Consider the following 23025-nt stretch of genomic DNA (forward strand, 5'->3'; position numbering starts at 1 on the left):
TCTCAAGCTTGGTAACCAACTTATCCAATTAGGTTTCTATAGATTCTACTACCTACCTTTGTTGTTTCTTCGACTTACCCTTCTTCTAATCTAGGTTCTAGACATTGTGATGCATAATGACCATGCTTATGAGGAATGAAGCACTTATTTTTACTCAAGTCCTTTCCTAACTATGACGTTGACTCCTCAATTTTGCCCTAAACCTTTCTAGGTCCTTTACCTTTTCCCTTATTTGTCTAACCAAATAGAATAAGGTTCTCGTCATTTCCCTTCTTGCTAGCTTTCAACTCCATCCAAGTCTCCTCTTGGATACAATCATCCTGCATCTTTTCAATGTGAGGAAGGCTCTCATGATCACAAACACCTTTGGTAAATGGTTTCCATGAAGCTGGGAATCCATTTAGTGCTATGTTCACTCGCTTTAAATCTACAACCTTTTCCCCAATTATTACAAGTTGACCATGAACTTGTGTGCCATATATAAGGTAACTGTTGACTAAGTCTGATTAGGTCATCTCTATGGATCTAAGATTGTTTCACAATATCACCTTCCTATTTATGTTCTCACTCTGCTAGAGGCCCACTAGGGCATAAAACATATCCTTTATTATTTTCTTCTCGTATACAAATGGATCAAATGATCCTTCATGAAATCCATGATCATCCACTTAGACTTAACTTCCATCCCCATGTGCATTGCCAACCATTGCAGCAATATTGGTGAAGCCATGATATTCGAGATGTCAGTCTTTTAGTAAGAGCATAACACTTAGTTTCTATAACAAAAAAATGTGGCACCATGAAGTCTATCCTTGAATCTAAATCTAGATAACACTATCTTTGAGATCCAATACACAAACTCCTAAATCTGAAAATTAGTCCTTCAAATGAATATGGAAACCATATAACTACTCGTCCATCCTTCTGACAATTGCTTTACGACTATAAATGCTAGAGAATTTCAATTAGAAAAAGAGCTATACCATGTAAATTTTTCAAGCCTATGTGATTATTATCCTAATGTTCTCATGCACAATAATTGAAAACAAATTTGATTTAACAGTAGAAAATTAAATTTGGAACATTTCATTAATCACACAATACCTGAAAAAATGAACAGTAGAAGAAATAAAAAAACATATACAAAAATTTCTCCTTCAAATCAGTTTTTCATTCCTTTGATCAAAGCTTACAACATGACCTCTCCACCCTGCTTTGAACGAACAATTATACACTCAATTAAATCACCTCAAATAATAGTGTACAATCAAATCAAAGGGTGTAAGACCAAATCTGAGAGTGTATAACGTGTGCAAGAAGAAAGGACTACTACAAAAACATTATGGCCTATACAACCTCTTGTACTTTCTGGTCACTTGGGGATATGTTCTTCTTCTTCTATTCAAATGCACTCTACCCTCTCCTAGCTCTCTTGTTGTCTTTCATGTGTATTATTGACCTGTGCTATATCATCCTATTTGTACTTTGAGAAAAAATAACTAATCTCTTCAATCATAACAACTAATATCCTCAATCCTAGATGCTACCTATATCAATCACGAGATTTATGGATAATATTAAATCATAATAAAAATCATGAGTTTCCTAAAACTAGTTCATTTTAAAGAAAAATAGTCTTTTGTTTGTCTTACTGTTTAAGGTGAAAATAGAAGATGCAACTATTTCCAGTTTTCCTAAGTGGTAATTAATAAAATGTCTCATACCACTTCTTGCAAATTCACAATAATAAAATGTCTCAAACCACTTCCCACACATTTACACTTATGCAAGAAATTCGTGGTTAAGGTACCTTTCTCTACATTTTTTTGGCAAAATCAAGTGATTCTCCTTTCTAGTAGTTGCTTAAAGCAATGGTTTTTTGAAGATAAAGTTGTAATCAAAGCATCTTAAAAAAACAACTCGCATTCATTGTCGCCATGCTTGGAAATCACTTTGTTTTGTAAGTTTTTTGGTAAACTCTTTCACCTTTATCAACCTGTGCTTCTTCCTTACGAAGAAATCAAATTCTATGAGCCATTTTCAATCATTCACACAAGGCTTGAAGGACTGTGCTTTGATACCAATTTAAATTTCTCATCTAAATTTTTCTTTTCTTTTTCTTGCCAAATAAATTTCAATAACGACAAGCACAGGTATATTTATTGAGCCTTGAAGTAAGAAAATACATACCCATAAAATGCTTAGCGCCTGAAGATTGTACATTTCCTTTATTTTCAATAGAAAGTACGCTTTTTCCTAGAGAAAAGACCACACTTTAAAAAGCAGAAATAATAAAATAAATAAGGACTAAATCTTCTATTACATCAGCAGATCAAATCAAAAGTTATTATAGCAATGAGAGACATTACTTAATGCACCTCGAAATGGACATTACTTAATGCACCTCGAAATGGCCCTTTGTAATTTAATTCGGGTTTGAAGATGAAGTACAATGGGCACCATATGTAATACTTTGACCATTGGATTGTTATAATCCAACAAAATAGACTGTTAAACAAATTCTTGGTTTCATGTTCAAGATGAAATAATCGTGAAGCCTCCGGTTGTTTTCAATGTTTAGGAAATGTTGAGAGCAGAATATGTAGTTAACATGTTGCCCAAATACCTGCTAAAAATCTCCCAATAGACCCAAGTAACTGAGAAAATGACTAAAGCCAATGATTGAGGGAAAATTACTCAATGGAATGCACCCACGTAACTAAGTTGATTATTCAATCCAATAGGCAGCTTAGTGGATTGCCGCCCTCTGTTGGATGAAAGTGTAAATATTTTCACCGTAAACCCCTCTAGAAATCTAGTTTTTCTTCCAATCTCTTCTCTCTTTAGCTGACACCTTAGCTGGCTAACATATATTCTGTAAAACATGCTTAAGTGCAACTAGCGGGTAAAATCTACTTCGCAAAACCTAGCTGTTTAAAACCTGCTTAATATAAAATCATTAAACTTTTGCAAAAGGCACCAAATCACACTAAATAACAAATACCATTATGACAAGCAACCCAAGCATGATCAACAAGTGTGAGCACTTCCAAATTTTGAAATATCCCCTAAAATGTAGGAAATGGCCATTTATTCAAGAAAATGAATTAACACGGCATTAAAAAGAAATACCTAGTTCTCCTACCACATTTCTACTCACGGTCATCACGTCACCAAATGGGCAAAGAGGGCACCACAACGAATTCCCACTCATCTTCATCATATGTCACAAAATAAATAACTGTACCCTACAACAATCTACTGATAAAGAGGGGACATACTATCATCACAATAGCTTATGACAACATTGCCTAAACATTTCATAAAATATGTCGTAGATTTTCTTTTTTGTTTATATTTTTTTAGTTTTAGAGTTATAAGTGAGTCATAGAATGTTTATAACCCATAAACTTGTTAGCTTTTTAACTCTTCAGAGAATACACTGAAAGCAATGTTATTATTGAGAAAAAATTTCCCTCAAACATTTCCAATACATTCCTGTTTTGGGAAACACCCCAGAAACATTTATCCGGTGTATCGTATATCATACCAATTTCCTATCAAAAACATTTTCAGTATGGAAATGGGGGTTGGAGAAAGTTTCTAGTAACATAATTGCCAACCTAAAGAATTTTGCTACATTGAATTGCTATATTACCTAATTCCCAGCATACGATCATTTTTAAGCAAATAGTTGTTCGCACTTAGATATTTATATCCAGTGACGTAAGTTTATGATTATAATTATAAGCGGACATCTAGATGACCTCGAAAGAAACGGTCAAAACATAAACAAATTTCCTTTGTGAATTGCTTACAAATTATATGTTGAAAATAAGGAAAATAGGGAGTTTGATCATATGCATCAATGCCTTCGCTGTCAAGGAAGTAAGATTTTGTATTCAGTTCCATCTAGAGCAGTCCTCTTCAGTGGAGCACTCCACATCCAATGGCCTTTTGTACATGGTCGGTGCGTGGATGGAACCTGAAATCCACTGCCATTCTTTGACTCAACAGGGTAGGGTTCGTAACCTTATTGACGGACTCCTAAATCAGCATTCACATGGCAACTCTGATATTCTGTGTACTGATCCCTAAATATGCATCGATGATCATGGTGGGACCAAACCGTCGTGCCTAGAAAGAGGACGTCCACGGATGATGATAGTGGGACCAGGCAACTGTTCATGACAGAACTTGAACATGTAAACGCATATTGGAGGTACCCTGATATGTCTGGAAATATTCATGGTATCCAATGTAGGGTGTCAAGAAATGACAGAGTACAAATGTTCAGGATAGACGGGAGGACGTGGAATCTATTGGTTCATGTTCAACAGCTGATGTGAATCCAGAAAGAGAAATCACCGAAAAGTAAACGAGTGTGAGCATGCTCTATTGCTTCCAGACACGGCAAGCTCGGGTGTCCAAAGGATAGAGGTATGTATTATGATTTAAGAAGTCTTTTTATAGCTCAGTAACGGAGTAATAATTCCCCTTGCAAAAGAGAGCTATGAAACACTGAGATTGGGACAGTGGAGGTTGGATACAAATCCATGAATTTGCCCAGAGAATATTATAGGAAAATCGTAATTGATTAGTATCGAATTTCCTGAGTTAATGGATATTTTTTAATAATTTAGATTATTATTTTATTTTTAAATAGTTGAAAATTTACCATAATTTAGTTTTGAATTCAAGATTTTGATTTGGTGAGTTTCATTTTCATAACTATCTCTAAATGAACTACTCCAAGTCTACTTACATTTTCATCACGTTTAACTTCTCATTTTGACCAGAGGATAGTACAAGATTTGAACTCAAGACTTTGATTTGGTGAGACTTTATTTCTACAACTGTTTTTAATTTAGTTGTCAAATTAGTTTTTACCAGCCAGTATCAATGAATGTAGGCTTACTCACTTATCCCTTGTTATTCAAATAAAACCAAGGCACCTAAAATTACACGCTGGCCCTGAAAGGAATTGACTTTCTAGATATCTCTGGATCTTGAGCCATTAACCAATTTTTTAAGTCCAAGAACACCAACTCTCAAGTCAACAAAAACACTTTTAAGACATAATACAAAACACATTATTTTATACCCAAAATAATGAATTAGTTAATAATATGATAAAATTTTAAATATTAATTACATTACATTTTTAAATTTATATTTTTTTTAACAATTACGTAAAATTTATCTTTATCTTTTTCCATTTCCATAATACAATTATAAACTTATTATACAAATTATCACATCAAAAATAACATTAGGTAATTTATAAAAAAATAAAATAAAATAATCCATCCATGTCATGTAGTTGTGTCATAATTATTAGTTATTAATAAGAATTAATAATAATAATTTATTATTAATAATATATATTTTTTATTGTTTAATTATTATAATATTTTTTTTAAATATTATTTTTATTATGATATATTTATCTGTCTGCGTTAAATACAAATGAAGTTTTAGACCTAGGTCAACTATATTTAATTCATTAAATATACTAGTTTAATTTTAATTTTACTTTAAATAACTATTAGCCTCTTTTCTAGTTATTTAACAAAAAAGTGAATCTAGAGCAGAATCTACCGCTACCTGCCTAAAAGCCTTGGCGATATTATGCGAACGGCCTATTAGGCTATGTTACTTAAACTAACACTGATAATGTTGGCATTGACACTGTTAGATAAATTATGAGGTCATGAGCGTAGGATACAATGTCACTTAAATTTTCTTCACGTGGTATTGTAAAACTACATAAAAGAAGAGTTATGGAGTTGTTGTGTTAATGCAATCCAGGTGCCTGAGAAATATATCTATTGGCAGCGGCGTGGTAAGAAAGAATGTTTCGAAGCTCTTGAATTCTTTTGCATGAAGGAGCAAAGGTACCCACTTGGTACATATCTCCAAACACATACCTCTATACTATTTCTATTAATTTCTTGTATGATTTATATGATCAGGAAAGTTAGAAAGTAGAGCTGAACAGAAAGCCTAATGCATATATCAGTTCCAGAGACTTTCATTTTATTCTTTTATTTTTGTCATGGCAGTGAACTTGTTAACGGAGAGTTTGTGGGGGACACAGCCAAAAATTAATCTCTGATAGCATTTTCTTTATGCAACGTCGTGACAGCTGATAAATCTCCATGGGCTGTTTGAGAGATTGGAAGCAGAAGAAATTCATGTGCACTTTTCTTGCGAATTAGCCCCTGAGAAACCACAATAAGAAATTGAGGTATATTCATTAAAAGAAAAGCTTGACATGCACTTGGCAGTGCTCTCTATGCTATCATTACTAGCTGCTAGAGCCAAGGGCCCTTCATTTTTTGTTATCGCTTTCTGTAATGAATTAACTACAGCTGTTCGATTCGATTGAATTCCGACAATAACCAATTTTTCTCTTAACGATTTTTTTTTGTTTTGGGGTCAAATTTCTCAATCTGATTAAAGTAGAGGTGTTTTTTTTTTTTTTTTATTAAATTTTATTAAAATAGCGGTGTTTTTTTTTTTAAATAAAATTTAAAATTAAATTTTTATATTATGCAGTAAGTAAGATTTTCTAAATTTTAATTTATTTATTAACAATTATTAGGAGGATGGAAAGGATTTAACTCTATGAAATATTCTAAAATATTTTAATAGTATATTCAAATTATATTGAGACAATGTGGTTTATAATATTAATAATAGCTAGGGTTTATAATATTAACAATCTCTAAAGTTTATTAATCCTTAAGGTTTATAATATTAATAATTGTGTGAGTTTATCAATCTGTGGGGTTTAAAATATCAATCATTGGGTTTATAAATCCCTTCTCGTTTTAACATTGATCTCTTGGGTTTGTTGATAGCTTAGGCTTATAATATTTTTCCCTTGGGTTTATAATATTAATAATTTATTGGGTTTATAATGATAGTAATCCCTTATGTTTATTAACCATTTGAGTTTAAAATATTATTTCCTAGGGTTTATTTTTTTTTTTCTGAATCAGACTAATCTATTATATTACAAAAAGTAAAAAATTACAGCATCAGTGTTACAACAGAGCCGTAGCTCTGTGATTCCTGTCGAGAGATTGACAGTATGCTCAGGAATAAACATGTCCAAAATTACATGGGAACAAAATTGGAAGCATAACGACACAGGACAGTGCATAAGACCGACACTTAACACATATGGATAGCCGACACTGAAACACATAAGGACTGAGTCCTGACACATACAAGATAACAGTGAGAGCAAACAGAGAAAACTTTCCCTTCTCAGCGACTGGGAACGAACAGCAGGTCGAGTTATTCATCATCTGTGGTGTGCGGGTCGTCCTCCTCTTTGCCCCTGAAGTGCTTGGGGATGTCCGGGTCGGGAAGATTGTTCCTCTGCGCGGGTTCGCTGGGGCCTGCCTGAGAGTCTGGGGAGGAACTATCCTTGACGGGGTGCTGCAGGTCGATAGTGGGAACTTGCATGTCGATTGTGGGAACCAACCCTGGAATCCGAGGAGGGTTTTCCTACGGAGCTTCCTCTTGACCTCCTGGATTGCTACAGTGCTCCACCGAAACCGAAACTATGAATGTTGAATTTGCCAGAGAGCAGGGAATTCGATACCTGACCATGGGATGCACAGAGTGGCCACAATCCATGATTTCTCTGTGCTCCGTTGCCCTGCCGCGGCCGACTGCACGTCCTCTGGAGCGACGGTGGTCTGATGAAACCTCAATTGAGGAAGAGGGGGAAATAGCATGCCTCTGAGACGAAGCACGACCTCTGGAGCTTCCGCGCCTGCTAATCATCCTTTGGCGCTCACGCTGCATCCCCAAATTGGCTAGAGAGCAGGAGTAACCCTTCGTAATCTCCCTCAGAACCAGTGAATACGTGAGTGAATAATCCGACTCAACCTCCGAACACCCAGACCTTATGCAAGACTACAGGAGCATGACAGAGGTGCCAGGCCTTTGTAGCGCCATTTTCCTGCTACCAAGAAGAGCAGTTAATACTGAAATGACCCGAATTAAATCCCATAGATGGACTACCGCCGCCGATCTTAAATAACCACCGGACCTGTATTGCGTGGCTCGTCCGGGCTGACACATGCCCATGTGACGAGCCACTAACATGCTACGCGCTGGAGCCACCCGCATCCGGGAGGGAGAGGTCCTTTTGCACCAAAGAGATGCAGTCCCTTTTGAGTTGATCATCATCTACCATGTCCAAGGAGCCAGAGAAGTATTGTAATAGCTGAGAAACACCTTGGTTAGCCATTCTGTCCGCTACCTGGTTTGCTGTTCTTCTTACACGCTAGAAGGTTATACTTTGGGGATTCTTAAGCTTTGCCTCTAGGGATTCCAATCTACTTAGCAATCTCCAGCTAGTTGCTAGCTTGACTGCTGTAGCCCCTGCCTAAATTTTCTTGGTCGCTGCTATAAGGATGAGAGAATCTCCCTCAACCTCAAGAGGGAAGAAGTGATTTTTTTCTGCTAGACAGATCCCTTGCTAGAGTCCTTCCAGCTCGGCTACATTGTTAGTGTCTTTTCCTATTGATCCATAGTAAATGTGCAGTAGTGCTCCTGTATGGCTTCTGAAGATTCCTCCAAATTCGGCAGGTCCAGGATTTCCTTTAGTTGCCCCATCGAAGTTGAGCTTGAATGAATTGGTAGCTGGTGGGGACCAGGAGGATGGGGAGGTGGAGCTGCGTGGGGGACGAGTGATGACCTTGGCAAAGGCAGAAAGATCAAGATTCCATTCTTTCAAAATATCCCTCTCTTGTTGCGTTTCTGGCATGTCTGTATCATACCAGGTTCTTATGGTTAAGGTTTCCTGGATGTTTTTTTTGTAGATGAGCCACAGAGCGTCTATTGTCCGGGATGTGTTGTTGAAGATTCTGGAGTTGCGCTCTTTCCAGAGAATCCAGTACAAAAAGCCTGGTATGAGACCCCATAAAGTATTGAGAAGCTGGCTTTTGAACGGGTTCTTGTTCCAGTTCCTGATATTTTCCGTTACATCCTCCCCCCTGGGTTCTGTTCTCTTGTTGCATTTCTCAACTTTCTCCCAAAGTTGCTTAGCTAGTGGACATGTCTCCATTAAATGGCTGATGGTCTCAGAGTTGAGATTGCAATTTGGACATCTTGATGGACCAATGAATCCCCTTTTTATCAAATTGTCCCATGTGAGAATGTGCCCTTTACTTAGGAGCCATAAGAAGGTTGAGATCTTGGGCCATAGCCCTGGTAGCCAAACTCGAGCCCATATTTGATCTTTATCCGCTTGGATGTCTAAATACCGCAGTTGATGTGCTTCTTTAGTGGTGAATGTGCCTTTGTGCGTGTGACCCCATCTGAGCTTGTCCTGCTGGTTGGAGTGACGGATTCTTCGGTAAGTGAGTTCCTGATCAATATCTGAATATGTTTCTCCCTGCCAATCCCTCTGCCATCTGCTCGCTGGTTTCCATGATTGGTATTCATGATGCCCTGATTGATGCCAGAATTGGTGAACCTGGATAAGGTTCGCTTGCTGCATATGAGATTGCCAGAGGGGCTTTTGGAATAGATTTGCAAGTTTGGGGAGCTGCTGCCACGAATCCTCCCAAAACTTGGCTGTCGTGCCTGAGTGGATTTCCCAGAAGCTGTGTTCTTGAATGAAGTGGCTGTGAATCTTTGCAGTGTTCCAGATGGGTGATCCTTGGGCTGTGGAGTTGATTCTAATGAGATCGTTCCATTGACTTCCCGGGGCATATTTTGCTTGCCATAATCGAGCCCATGGTGAATGAGGTTTGGAGATCCAATTCCACCACATTCGTGCTCCCATTGTGTTGTTACTTTGAAGCGGATCCCGAAGTCCTAGTCCTCCTTCTGATTTGATTTTACAGACTTCTTTCCAGTTAACAAGAGCCCATTTTCGATTCCGTCCAGTGGAGCCCCAGAGGAAGTTGCGCTGGAGGTTGCGAATGGCTTTAAGGACCCATTTTGGAGCTGCCATGATGGAAAAGAGGTACAATGGCATTGCTTGAAGGACCGATTTGATCAGGACTAGTCTGCCTGCCATATTTAGAGCATGAAAGGTCCAAGATGAGAGATTTGATTCAAGCTTATCAAGGAGAGACCTCCAGGAAGCATGTTTGATGGCTGAATCAGAAAGAGGAGCCCCTAGGTATTTGGATGGCAAATGGGATATGGTGAATCCCAAAATTCTGGCAATGTTTCTTTGCGTAGAGGGGGGGTGTTAAAGAAGAAGAGCTGAGATTTCGAGGCATTAATGGAAGTGCCAGAGGCATCGGATAGAGGGAGAGTAGAGATTTGAAAACAGAGGCTTCTCTCGAGGAAGGATGACCGAATAACATGGTGTCATCAACGAACTGCTGATGAGACAGAGGATTGAGGCCATGGATGGAGATACCTTTAAGCGCTTGAGAGGCGACAACAGATTTGAGAAGTCTGCTAAGACCTTCTGCCATTAGAACAAAGAGAAAAGGTGAAAGAGGATCCCCCTGCCTAATGCCGCGAGAGGGTCGAAAAGGAGGTGAGGGAGAACCATTCAGAAGAACAGAGAAGCTGGGAGAGGTAATAAGGTTCATAATCCACCTGGTCCAGGTTGCACTAAAGCCAAAGGCTAAAAGAATTTTTTGAATGAAATTCCAACTAAGCTTATCAAAAGCTTTAGAAAGGTCTAGTTATAGAATCATACTTGGTTTCTTAAGAATCTTTAATGAGTGAATTACCTCATTTGATAATATGATTACATCCATGATCTGCCGACCTTCTACATATCCTGTCTGTTCTGGAGAGATGAGTAAGGGCAGGAGAGGTTTGAGCCTGTTTGCGATGACCTTTGAGATTAGCTTGTAGATTACATTGCATAACGCGATTGGTCTGTATTTTTCCGGCCTGTTGGGCTCTTCTCCCTTGGGTACCAAAGCTATGAAGGTGGTATTGAGGGCCGGGAGGATCCAATGCATGCTTCTGGATTCCTCAACGAGATCCCATACCTCAACTTTGATGAGCTCCCAAAATTCATGAAAGAAATTGGTTGTGAAGCCATCAGGCCCAGGAGCCTTTCCATCTTTGAGCTGAGCCATGGCTTCTTCAACTTCCTGCATGGACGTGGGCTGGAGCAGTTTGTTATTGTGATCCGCAGTTATGATGCTAGGAATGTGCTGCGTGATGGCTCTGATTGCTTCATCCCTGTTGTCTATGGGTTCCGTTAGAATTTCCTTAAAATACCCTGTGAATTCCTTTTCCATGTCCTCATGTGCTTCAATTCTTTCACCTTGTTGATTGTTGATGAAGGTAATATTATTGTGCATTCGCCTTTGGATTGTGGTTTTGTGGAAGAATTTTGTGTTCTTCTCCCCCTCTTTTAGCCAATTGATTCTGGATTTTTGCCGCCAGAGAATTTCCTCTTGTTTCCGGCGCTCTTCAATTTGGTTCCAGAGTATCTGCTCCTGTTGTGCTTGTTCGTCTGTTCTGCCTTCAAGAATGAGAGTTTGTTGAAGTACTTGCATTTGTTGTTCCAATTGTTGGCGCTTTGCCTGAATATTACCAAAATTTGTGCGATTCCAAACTTTGAGGACTTGTTTCAAGTTTTTCAATTTTTGTTGGAATTGATACATTTTGGCTCCCTCTAGCGGGATGTAAGATGCCCATGCATCGCTGACTACTTCCTTAAAATTGGTATTTGTGAACCAGAATGCTTCGAATCTGAAAGGTCTGTTGCAGCAGTTACCTGGCCTGGACCATTGTAGCAGAATTGGCCAATGATCAGATCCTCCTTGGGGGATAATGGAGGCATTGAAATCCCCTCCCAGGTGGATTTCATTATCCGAGAGGAGGAATCTATCAAGCTTGGAGGCAATATGGTGAATACCTCGACGCTTGTTAGCCCAAGTGAAAATTCCATTGGAGGTTGGAATGTCCATAAATTGATTGGCTTTTATGAATTGTCTGAGGCCATCGCTGTCACTGTCGAGCCCGATTCTACCTCCTTGTTTCTCTTCCATGGATGTTATTATGTTGAAGTCACCGCCGCCAATCCAAAGGGGGAATTGCCTATTTTCATTAAGGATAGAGATCGTTTCCAGCAGATCCAATTTTTGTTGTATTGTCTGTGGAAAATAAACATTTGTGAGATGCCCATGGATAGCGGTGCCTATGAGGTGTAAGGAGGCTTGAATAAGATGGAGGGTGGCATGGAAGTCATATAATGAGATAATCTGCGGGTTCCACAGAATGGCCAGACCACCTGAGGCTCCAGAGGCGTCTACAGAAATAGAGTTACTTCCTGCCCAGACCTTGCCGCGAATTCTTTCAATAGCTTCGGTGCTGCTTTTTGTCTCTTGAAGAAAAACTATGGTTGGTTTTTCTTGTTGAATCAAGTTCTTGATCATTCTATGCTTTGAGGGGCTATTGAGTCCTCTCACATTCCAGGATATTAACTTCATGTAAACTGAGGTTTAGGTTTATAGAACTTTTTCAACTTAGGGAATCGCCCCGATTCCATAAGTACTTCACCTATTATTATGGTTCTTTGAAGGTCTGTCTTTCTTCCTCTTTTCTTAGTTTCTTTGAGCACCTTTTTCCCATCCCAGGGGCTGCCTCCTTGTATGCCAAGGCTTTTATTGTGCTGCACCTTGGTTAGGACTCCTTCCAGTTTTTCTATTTGCCAGGGGGGAATTGAGTTGTATTCTCTCTGTTTGCATGCAGTTTCTAGTTTGAAGATGTCTAAACCATCTAAACTGACATCCACCTGACCTTCCTCCATGACAATAGGAGAACTCTGATCTTCCTCATCCACTTCGTCATGGAGACTAAGAGCTAGAGTGGCATCTGTCTCCATGTCAATGTCTTGCTGTTTATTATCCGGCATAGATCTCTCTTGGGAGGAGGAGAAGGGACTAAGATCAGAAACCAATTTTTCTTTCTTCAGAGAAGGGTTAGGAGTGTGGTTTGATATAGCAGGGTCAGAGGACTGCAAGGGGGCTGAGGGGTTGTGGGAAGTTGAGGGCGTAGTGGTCATAAATGGGGGGACAGAACTGGGTTGGTCTTGCATAACTTGCGAGGCAAGAACAGAGAATCTGTTCTGGGAGTTAGCTTTGAAGGCATTGTCCGAGACTGGCTGGCTTTTTTTGGCATGCCTACGGTGGTTGGGAATTTTTATGAAACCTTCCGAGTCTTTGTCAGAGACAGCAGTAGCGGCTTTGGACTGTAAATTTAGAGGACAATCTCGGAAGAGGTGGCCATGCTCATGACACTTGCGACAGCGGAAGGGTATATGCTCATAATCTAAAGGTTGTGTCCATTCAAAGTCATCGTGAAAGAGACTTACCGAATCAGCTAAAGCTTTGGTCAGGTGCATCTGGACGCAGATCCTAGCATACGAGGTATATTTGCGGGTTTTTGTTTCAGCCGCAACTCTGATGAAGGTCCCCAGTTTGTTGCCTATATCAACCAGCGTTTCTTCTTTCCAGTATTCCACTGGGAGGGAATACATCCTTATCCAGACCGGAGCCCAGCTGAAATCTTCTTTATCCAGGTTGAATCTTGGTTTCCATTCCGTGAGATAGAGGCCTGAAGAGTTGAAGAAGTATGGTCCGTCTTCGAATATCCGTGCTTTGTCCTCCACACAGAGAAATATTGCTGTGAAAAAGCCTTTTGGACCCAATTGCAGGGTAACTTGTCCTTTGGGCTTCCATTTTGATGCTATCCAACCTTGTAAGGCTTTTTCCGTAGGCCAGAAACCCAGAAACTTTCCTATTAGTGCATGATCCTGAATGTATTGGATGTCACCGTTGATGTGATGGTTGGGCAGGTCAACCTTGATTCGTTCTGCAGACTTTGGGATACAGGTGGCCGAGGTCGCCTTCGGCTGTGACGACACAGCTTTGTTGTGCGTCTCTTTGTCTGTATTTTCCTCTTCTGTCGGGGCTGTGGATGTCGTTTCTTCATTTATCCTATGTCCTTCTTGCCCAGCGTCAGGGGCTGTGCCAGAGGGGTGCAGAGGCTGTGCATGCAGTTCTTTGTCAGTGATTGAAGTGTCCTTTGGAGGGGAGGCGGAGCTCTCCCCTCCTACCGCCATTGCCATTGCAGGCTACCAGCAGGAGTTCGGCGGCGGCCACAGTGTAAGAGGTTAGGGGCGGCTACTGGCTAGGGTTCGGAAGTGTTTGGCAGTCTGTTGCATCAGAGCGGTTTTTCCTACCAACAATATACTCCCTTAGCTTAATTCCTAGGGTTTATTAATTCGTTAGGTTTTTAATATTTATTTATCTGTTAGGTTTGTTGATTCCTTAGGTTTATAATATTTATCCCTTGCGTTTACTAAATCATTGGGTTTATAATATTAATAATCCCATGGGTTTATTAATCCATTCGATTTAAAATGTTAATTGTTAGGGTTCATTGATCCCATGTGTTTTTAATTGTTAATCCCTTAGGCTTATGATATTTATCTCTTGGGTTGCTATACAACTAGGTTGCAACGAGAGCACGGGAGGAGGTTGGCGGAACAGTGAAGAGCGATCAACGTCCAGAACAAATAGGAGAGGTCAGTGGGCTCTATGAAGGGCGGTAGAGGAGGGGGCTCCACTCCCTCCTACAAGGAGGTCGTGGCCAGCAGAGGCAAGAAGCCTCTAGAAATAGTCAGGGAAACAGGGGTGGCGGGAAAACAAAGCACGGAAGAGGGAACAGGAGAACCCACAGAAAAGGGTCAATATAGCACTAATGACATAGAGGAAGAAGACAAAATACAAGGAACTAAAGACAAGAAAAGCAAGGGTCCCTGTAAACCCAAAACAGACACAACTCCCAGGGTTATTTTAAATAATCCAGAGCTGCAGGCGCACAGGGAGCACATGGGGACATATGCCATCATTTGTAAGTTCATGGGACTATGGCCCACTGAAAAAGCATTACAGTCGTGGATTAAATACCACTGGAAACCTAAAGGGAGCATAGACCTCCATCTCGGGTCCAAGGGTTTCTTTACGGTAGTGTTCACTAATATTGAAGACAAGGACAGAATATTTGAAGGCGGGCCTTACTTCTATGCTGCTGCGGGACTCTACATGAGACCTTGGATGATGAACTTTGTCCCAGAGAAGGAAACTTTTACTTCAGTGCCGGTCTGGGTAAGGCTCTACTCTCTACCTCTGGATTATTGGCAAAATGAATCGTTGGCAGCCATAGGCAATAAATTAGGTCGCTATGTTAAAGCCTCTGAAGCCACCAGGAGGGGAAAATATACTTCCTTTGCTAGAATATGTGTAGACATGGATCTATCAGGAGCTCTACCGGAAGAGATAATCTTGGAAGTTTTTGATGAAGAATGGGTGCAAATAGTAGATTATGAGCACATTCCTTTCAGATGTCGAAAATGCCATGAACATGGACATCTTGTCAGGGACTGTCCGCTCAACAAAGAAATAAACAAAAGAGGGATCAACACAACGAAAGAATCAGATAGCTTCCAGAAAGTGGTTAATCGAGGCAAAGGAAGTAAAAGAGGACAGAAAAATCAGCAGAGTGAAGGGCAACAGTTCAGGCATAACAGTTTTCAGGTGCTTCAGGAAGAGGAAAAGATAACTATAGAAGATCAAACAATGGAAGGGAGTTCTGTAGAAAAGGACAAGGAAAGAAACCTGGAACAAACACAAAATAATGAGTACCAAAAAGAAGCCACTATGAGCGATGTTGAGCAAGAAATGGATCAGGAAATGACCCAGAATGATATGGACCCAGAGGAACATGAACTACTAGAAATTCTTGATAAGGAAAACCTAGACCTAGAAGGATTCTTTAGGCAGGGCACTACAGGGGGAGTGGATTCGCTACCTCAAGAAGAACTCAGCAGAATACAACAGTTGTTTCTATGGAAAACACAAGCTGGGAAGTTAGAGAGAGGGAACAACATAGACAAGCAGGACAACCGAGGGGTGAAAACGATGAAAGCCATGTTGGGACTAGCTACTCGACACCCAGGCAAGAAAAGAGGGAGGAAAAGGCAGAATGAACTCTTGATGGAGTGTGGAAAGCTGATGATTGATTCAGGTAAGATGAAAGAACTAGCCAACTACTCCTTTACAAATCTTTTATAATGAAGTTAACATCTTGGAATATTAGAGGTCTAGGAAGCAAGAGAAAGCAAAGAATGCTTAGTAACAGAATGAAACAAGAAACGCCGGATATAATGTTCATCCAAGAAACGAAATGTTCCATTCAAAAGGTAAGACAAATCCACAGTAAATGGCTCAGCAGCTATGAGTTCCTAGAAGTTAAAGCAGAAAATACAGCAGGGGGCATACTCACTCTATGGAATCCCCACAAAATTGCCATTCTGGAAGCTGAGGCTTCCAGAAATTACTTATCGGTTGTTATTCAACCGGTAGGAGAAAGGGACACCTTTCTGGTCACAAATGTTTATGGTCCTCAGAGAATAGATGACAAACTTAAGTTTCTGGAAACCTTGGTTGATCTCAGAAATAGACACACAGACATACCCTGGATCATGGGAGGGGATTTCAATATGATTAAATCCCTTTCAGAGAAAAAAGGAGGTACAAGATCTCTAAGCAAAGACTCCATTGCTTTCCAAACCTTTTCTGATAACATAAATCTGGTTGATACTAATTGGAATACTGGCCTCTTTACTTGGAATAACAGAAGGGGGGGAGAGGCCCTTGTTGCCTCAAAGCTAGACAGATTCTTCATTTCTGAGAATCTTATGCTGAATGGTAAAGAGGTCACGACGCGAGTTCTTCCCTTTGGAGGCTCAGACCATTGGCCAATTCAATTGGAAATCAAGGGTATAGGCACTCCTAGAAACAAACCTTTCAGATTTGAAAATATCTGGCTGTCACACCCAGACTTCATAAGCAACATTGAGAAATGGTGGATAGAGGACTTGTAGATTCAGGGAACCAGTATGTATCTTCTTCACAAAAGACTAAAGCATATCAAATTCTGGCTTAAAGAATGGAACAAGAAGGATTTCGGTAATATTTTTGAAGAAAAGAAAGCAGTTGAAAACAAAATGTTGGTTCTCAACCAAGCTCTAATCAAGGAAGGCTTTGATAAAGACATCAGCAAGCAAGCAGACAAACATTATCTAGAATGGGAAAATCTATGTAAACAAGAGGAAATATTTTGGAGACAAAAGTCTAGAGTTCAATGGCTAAAAGAAGGAGAGCGCAATACTAAGTTTTTCCATAGAACCACCATGGCCAATAGAGCTCATAACAGCATCTCTTCGATCAAGAATGAAGAAGGAGAACTGCAGATCTCCCATAAAGCTATAGAAGTTGTGTTAGTTCACCACTTCCAAGGTATAACACAGGAGAACAATTCAGACAGAGAGCAATCTATCAGGGAAATAACTACTAATGTACCAAAACTGGTATCCAGAGAGGACAATTTCAACCTGAATAGACCAGTAACAGAAGGGGAGCTAAGTGATGTCCTCAAAGACATGCAGAATGGAAAAGCTCCAGGCCCGGATGGGTTCAATGTGGACTTTTTCAAAGCTTGCTGGAATATTGTTAAGCAGGACATTTTGAAGGTTGTGGAGGATTCCAGATCTAACAAAACCATTCTGAAAGCCCTCAACACTTCCTTCATCGCCCTGATCCCCAAACAGGAAATTTCTCAGACACCGGATAAATACAGACCCATAGCCCTATGCAACGTAGTCTATAAGATCATATCCAAGGTTGTGGCTAACAAACTCAAACCTTTACTTCCGGTCCTAGTTTCTGGAGAGAAATCAGGTTATGTGGAAGGCAGACAAATTCTGGATAACATCATACAAGTGCAAGAAGTGGTGCATTCTTTAACTAGCAAGAAGCAGGCAGGTATGATCATGCAATTAGATATTGCCAAAGCTTATGACAAGGTAAATTGGGTCTACCTTAGGAAAATGTTGATTTCTTTTGGATTTGATCACAGCTGGGTCAGATGGGTTATGGCACTGGTGACATCCTCCAGTTTTTCTATATTGGTCAATGGCGCTCCCTCAGAGATTTTCAGTCCCTCTAGAGGCCTCAGACAGGGTGACCCGCTCTCCCCCTTTCTTTTTATCATCATGATGGAAGGACTGGGGAGAGCTATAAAACAGGCAAAATCATCAGGAAAGATCAAAGGTCTACAACTTACTGACAATGGTCAGCCCCTGACTCACCAACAATTTGTAGATGATACCATGCTACAGGGAGTCCCCACAGTCCAAGAAGCTTCAAACTACAATTTTTTTTTAAAGCTTTTTGCCTCGGCTTCAGGTATGGAAGTTAATCTCTCCAAATCTAAAATCTTCTTCTTCAATACCAATATTGCTATTTAGAAAAATATCTCCAGAATTCTTGGCTTTCAAAGGGATTTCCTTCCTTCAAAATATTTAGGAGTCCCACTAACTGCTAAACCTATGCTCAAAAGTATATGGGAACCTTTGCTCAACAAGTTGCAGGAAAAAGTCAGTAAATGGACCATCAGATCTTTAAACCTTGCTGGCAGGTTAGTTCTTACAAAAGCAGTGCTTCAAGCAATCCCTATTTTCATGTTATCAGCCCTCCCAGCTCCAAAAGGGGTCCTTCAACAATTCAAGAATATTCAAAGAAACTTCCTTTGGGGCAAGGAGGAGACTAAGAGGAAATGGGCCTTGGTGTCTTGGGATAAAATTTGTAAGCCCAAGAACCATGGAGGACTTGGATTGGATGATCAGGAGATTCTCAGTAAGGCTTTAGGAGCCAAACTTTGGTGGCATTGGGTCCAACATCCAGAGACTCAATGGGAAAATATCTGGAAAGAAAAATATGCCAGTTCCTGGCAGAACAATGATCTTATAAGAATGACAGGAAATATAAAGGGTTCTTATATTTGGAACAAAGCCTGGGAGAATAGAAGATTAGTACAAGAGAATAGCTTCTGGGAAATTAGAGAAGGAAATCTTGCTTTTTTTTGGGAAGACAAGTGGTAGCAAGAACCAATTCTGGAAAAAGAAGACTTTCTTGAGCTTAAACAGGAGTCAGATTCCCAAGGTTTAATAAAGGTTAAGGATTTCTGGATACATTCTAATCCTACGGATAAGTGGAGAACATGGAAAAACATTGAATGCAGAAATAACATTCTCCTGAAAACTAGAGCAGGGGCTAATGTTCGCCCAGTGGGCTAATTTTCCATGATTTTTCCACAAAAAAGATTCGCCAATTTCCAATTTTATAAAAGACAATTCGCCCAAATTTTAGAATATAAAATTATTTTACCTTAAAAATCGCCAACATTATAGAGAGACTATATATAAAATAATTATAAACTTGATTAATTTTACAAATATATCAATAAACATTTATAATTTGCATATTAGGGATTAGTGAGATTCGCCAATGTTTTAAACTTCAAGAAAATTTTCCATCCTTAAAATTTTCCTTGGCAGAGGAGCTCAGGAAAATAGTAGAGAAGAGGAAGATCTTAGTGGCTGAGGGACAAGACCAACTGAGATAGGGGAATAACAATGAGGGCACCTTTATTCTTAAGGAAGAAAAAAGCATTCTTCTTGAGCTGGATCCCCGGGTCCGAACAAAATTTGGCAAAAGCTTTGGAGGCATCAAGGGTGGATGAAAATCAAACACTTCATGTGGGTTGTGTATCACAAAAAAAATCCTGACTTTGGATAAAATTAGGAAAAGAGGTGTTCAGGGGCCTTCTAGTTGCCCGCTCTGTGAAGCACAAGAAGAAACCCAGGAACATTTACTCAACAACTGTATTTTCACATCTTGGTTGTGGGATTTTTTGCTATTATTTTTCAACAATCTGATAGAGACAGAGGTTGCATCATTAACACCCTCAGCATCTGGAGGAAAATTTTTTCGGATAATGAAATTCTAAACTCAGCATGGGCTCTTACACCAAGCTTCATCATATGGAACGTGTGGAAAGAGAGGAACAAAATAATTTTTAAGGAGGATAAAAAGCCCCCCCAACACCTGTTGGAGATAATCCTGAAACAGCTCAAGGAGACAGTGAGAACTATTGTTCACATCTTCCCTAAAACCCCCCCCCAGACGCAGATTTAAATATTCTCAGGCAGCTGGGGATGAATGGGCTTACCCTCCTTGGCCTTGACAGGAAGCTCACTACGATGGATCTGGAGAAGGATTTTTGGCATCCTCCTCCAGAGGGCTATTTAAAGTACAACATTGATGGGGCTTCAAAAGGGAACCCGGGAACTGCAAGGTATAGAGGGGTCCTCAGAAATGCAGAGAGCAGTATCGTTTCAATTTTTCGTTGCTACCTAGGTACAACCACCATTGATATGGCTTAACTAATGGCTATGGAACAATGCCTATATTCACTGAAGCAGAGAAACTATCTAAATGTCATGATAGAGGCAGATTCAGAGTTAATTATCAATTCAGTGCAAAAAATTCATAATGGAGTTGCCTCGGATAAAGTATCTAAGCATTGGAATCTCATTTGGGTCTTCCAAAGAATTCAAAGCCATCTTCAAGGCCTACGCACTATTAATTTCTACCATGTGCGCAAAAAGGAAAATAAGCTGGCGGATCTTCTGGCCAACCAGGGAGTCAGCTGCATAGAGAATAAGGTGTTGATGAAGTGGCAGGATTCAAGTCCAAGTAGACTGAGAGCTATTTGCGACGCATAGGCAGAAGAAGACAGGGATGTGTTTAGACTCAAAACAAGGGAGAATAGCTCGATTTGATAGTCCCCCGTTTGTGTCATCTTGGTGGGCATTTTAGGTCAATAAAGAAGGTTACCCTGTCGGGTAGTCCAGAGGCAAGGTGCGAGCGTGATGTTCATCTCTTATTTTTCCCTCACGTCTTTCCTCGATGAAACACTCTCTCCCACACTTTCTCTCAACCAGAGCAATGATGTTTTGTGTTTGTAAGGGGATTCAATCCATTTGGAAGTGAGTGGTTTTAGTTCTCAGGGTCTTGTTTGCAAAACCACCTCCCAGACGGCTTTCGACTGTTCGCACTGCCTTCAGAGTGGTTATGATTTTGGCGTTCTCGCAACGATCCCATACATTCTACGACATGTGGTATGGGATGGGTTTGAAAACCGCCCTTGATCACACATTATCTTTCCTCCTTCTTGTCCCGTGTAAAATCTTTCTCAGTCGTAGGATTTGTATGTTGTGAATCAACGGTTGTCGCATGGAGGTTAATCTTCGGGCTCTTCTGCATATTGGCTTCCTCCTCAGCCATCGATCTTTTTGGTTTGATGGGATGGTATTTTAGATGGGGGTTTTTTGAAGGGAGGCTACCAGAGAATTTGCGAGTTTCCCAAGGGTTTGTCAGGAGTCTTGTTAATTCTTCTTATGCTTTTTTTTCTAAAGGTATAGTTGTTCGGTGTTGCCCTTGGTGGCTAAGGCTGTTATTCCTTTCTATTTTCCTTGACGTCGGGTGAACGGTTGTTCATATTGTACACTATTTTTTTGCCATAATGATATAGAAGGATCCTTACTTGCTTCAGCAAAAAAAAAGATATTTATCTCTTGGGTTTACTAATTCATTGGTTTTATAATATTAAACATTTAGTTTTATTAGTCTTTTTGGTTTTGAATGTTTATTTATAATGTTTATCTCTTGGGTTTGTTAATACGTTATATTTAGAACATCCCTTAGGTTTACTAATTCTTTGGATTTATAATATTAAACCCTTGTATTTATTAATCACTTTGGTTTTAGGAGTTATAATATTTATTTTAGGGTTTATATACCTTAGGTTTATAATATTAATCCTTTGGATTTAATATTATCCCCTTGGGTTCAAAAAACATTGGGTTTTAGGGTTTGTAATATTTATGTTAGGATTTATTTATTCCCTTGAGTTTATAATCCCTTGGGTTTTTAGGATCCCTTTGGTGTATAATATCAATCCCTTTGGTTTATTAATTTAAAGGTTCTTATTCTTAGTGTTTAATATTATTCATAGGGTTTATAATATTAATCCTTGGGTCTAATATAAATCACCTTATAATCATGGTCAACCATGGTCGAACGTGACATTGTGAGAAAGATTGTCTCAATATGAAAATAAACCATGGTCAACCATGATAATTTCGGGGTTTACAATATTTATCTTGGGGTATATATACATTGGGTTTATAATATTATTCCTTTGTATGTAATACTATTCCAATGGGCATAATATTATAATATTAATCCCCTAGGTTTAATATTCCCAAACATTTATAATATCAATCTCTTGGGTTTATTAATCTAAAGGTTCATATTTTAGGGTGCAATATTGTTCATAGGGTTTATAATATTAATCTTTAGGTTTAATATAAATCCCTTGAATTTAATTAATTAAAAAAATTAATATAAATTAAAAAAAAAATATTTTATATTTTTTAATAAATAATAATAAATTAGTTAATTAATTAATTATTAATTTTAAATATTTATTATTATTTAATTAGTTACTAATATTATAAAATAAACAATTAATTAATTATTATTATTAACCATTATATATATATAAACAAATAATTAATTATTATTATTAACCATAATATATATATATATATATATATATATATTTAAAGAAATAGTATTAATATTTATTGGTTAATAATGATATTAAATTTAATGAATAATAAAAATAATAAATAATCAGTAATAAAATTAATTATTTTAAAATTATTATAATAATAATTTATTTACATTATAATTAATTATTTATATAAATTAATAATTATTAGTATAATAAATAGATTAATAATAATAAGAATAATAATATTTTTATGGTAATGCTTATTTTTAATATTATTATTATTTTTATTATTACATATCTATCGATATGAATATTAATTTAATAATTAAAATTAGATTTATATTATTAACGTTAGTTGTGGTTGAGTTCATAATATTAACAATATATGCGGTTTATTAATTTATAAGGTTTATAATATTAATAATCATATCAGTTTATGAATCTCTTGGGTTTAAAATATCAATTCGTGGGTTTATAAATTTTTTTATTTTAATAATCCATTAGGTTTAAGACATTAATTCC

At 38.6% G+C, this 23025-nt stretch overlaps 1 protein-coding gene across 1 annotated transcript; it reads right to left on the minus strand.

Annotated features, from left to right (window-relative positions):
* Positions 1 to 11362: 11362 nt before the first annotated feature.
* Positions 11363 to 12443, minus strand: LOC149216156 (uncharacterized). Its single transcript, XM_089389844.1, has 2 exons — positions 11614 to 12443; positions 11363 to 11534 (listed from the first exon to the last, which is right to left on the minus strand). The coding sequence occupies exons 1-2, from the start codon at positions 12441 to 12443 to the stop codon at positions 11363 to 11365; spliced, it is 1002 nt and encodes a 333-aa protein (XP_089245970.1).
* Between the last annotated feature and the right edge of the window lie 10582 nt (positions 12444 to 23025).

This window comes from Pinus tabuliformis, chromosome 1_1 (assembly GCF_031772625.1).
Source record: "Pinus tabuliformis cultivar Carrire ecotype Pingquan chromosome 1_1, CPIR1, whole genome shotgun sequence".
Classification (NCBI taxonomy): domain Eukaryota; kingdom Viridiplantae; phylum Streptophyta; class Pinopsida; order Pinales; family Pinaceae; genus Pinus; species Pinus tabuliformis.

What these genes read in the sequence shown, in the direction of transcription:
- LOC149216156 (XM_089389844.1), bottom strand. Translation starts at nt 12,443, where the DNA reads ATGAAGTTAATATCCTGGAATGTGAGAGGACTCAATAGCCCCTCAAAG. An exon ending in CCGCTAGAGGGAGCCAAAAT is followed by an intron (nt 11,535 to 11,613) that starts GTATCAATTCCA and finishes GGTAATATTCAG; the next exon opens with GCAAAGCGCCAACAATTGGA.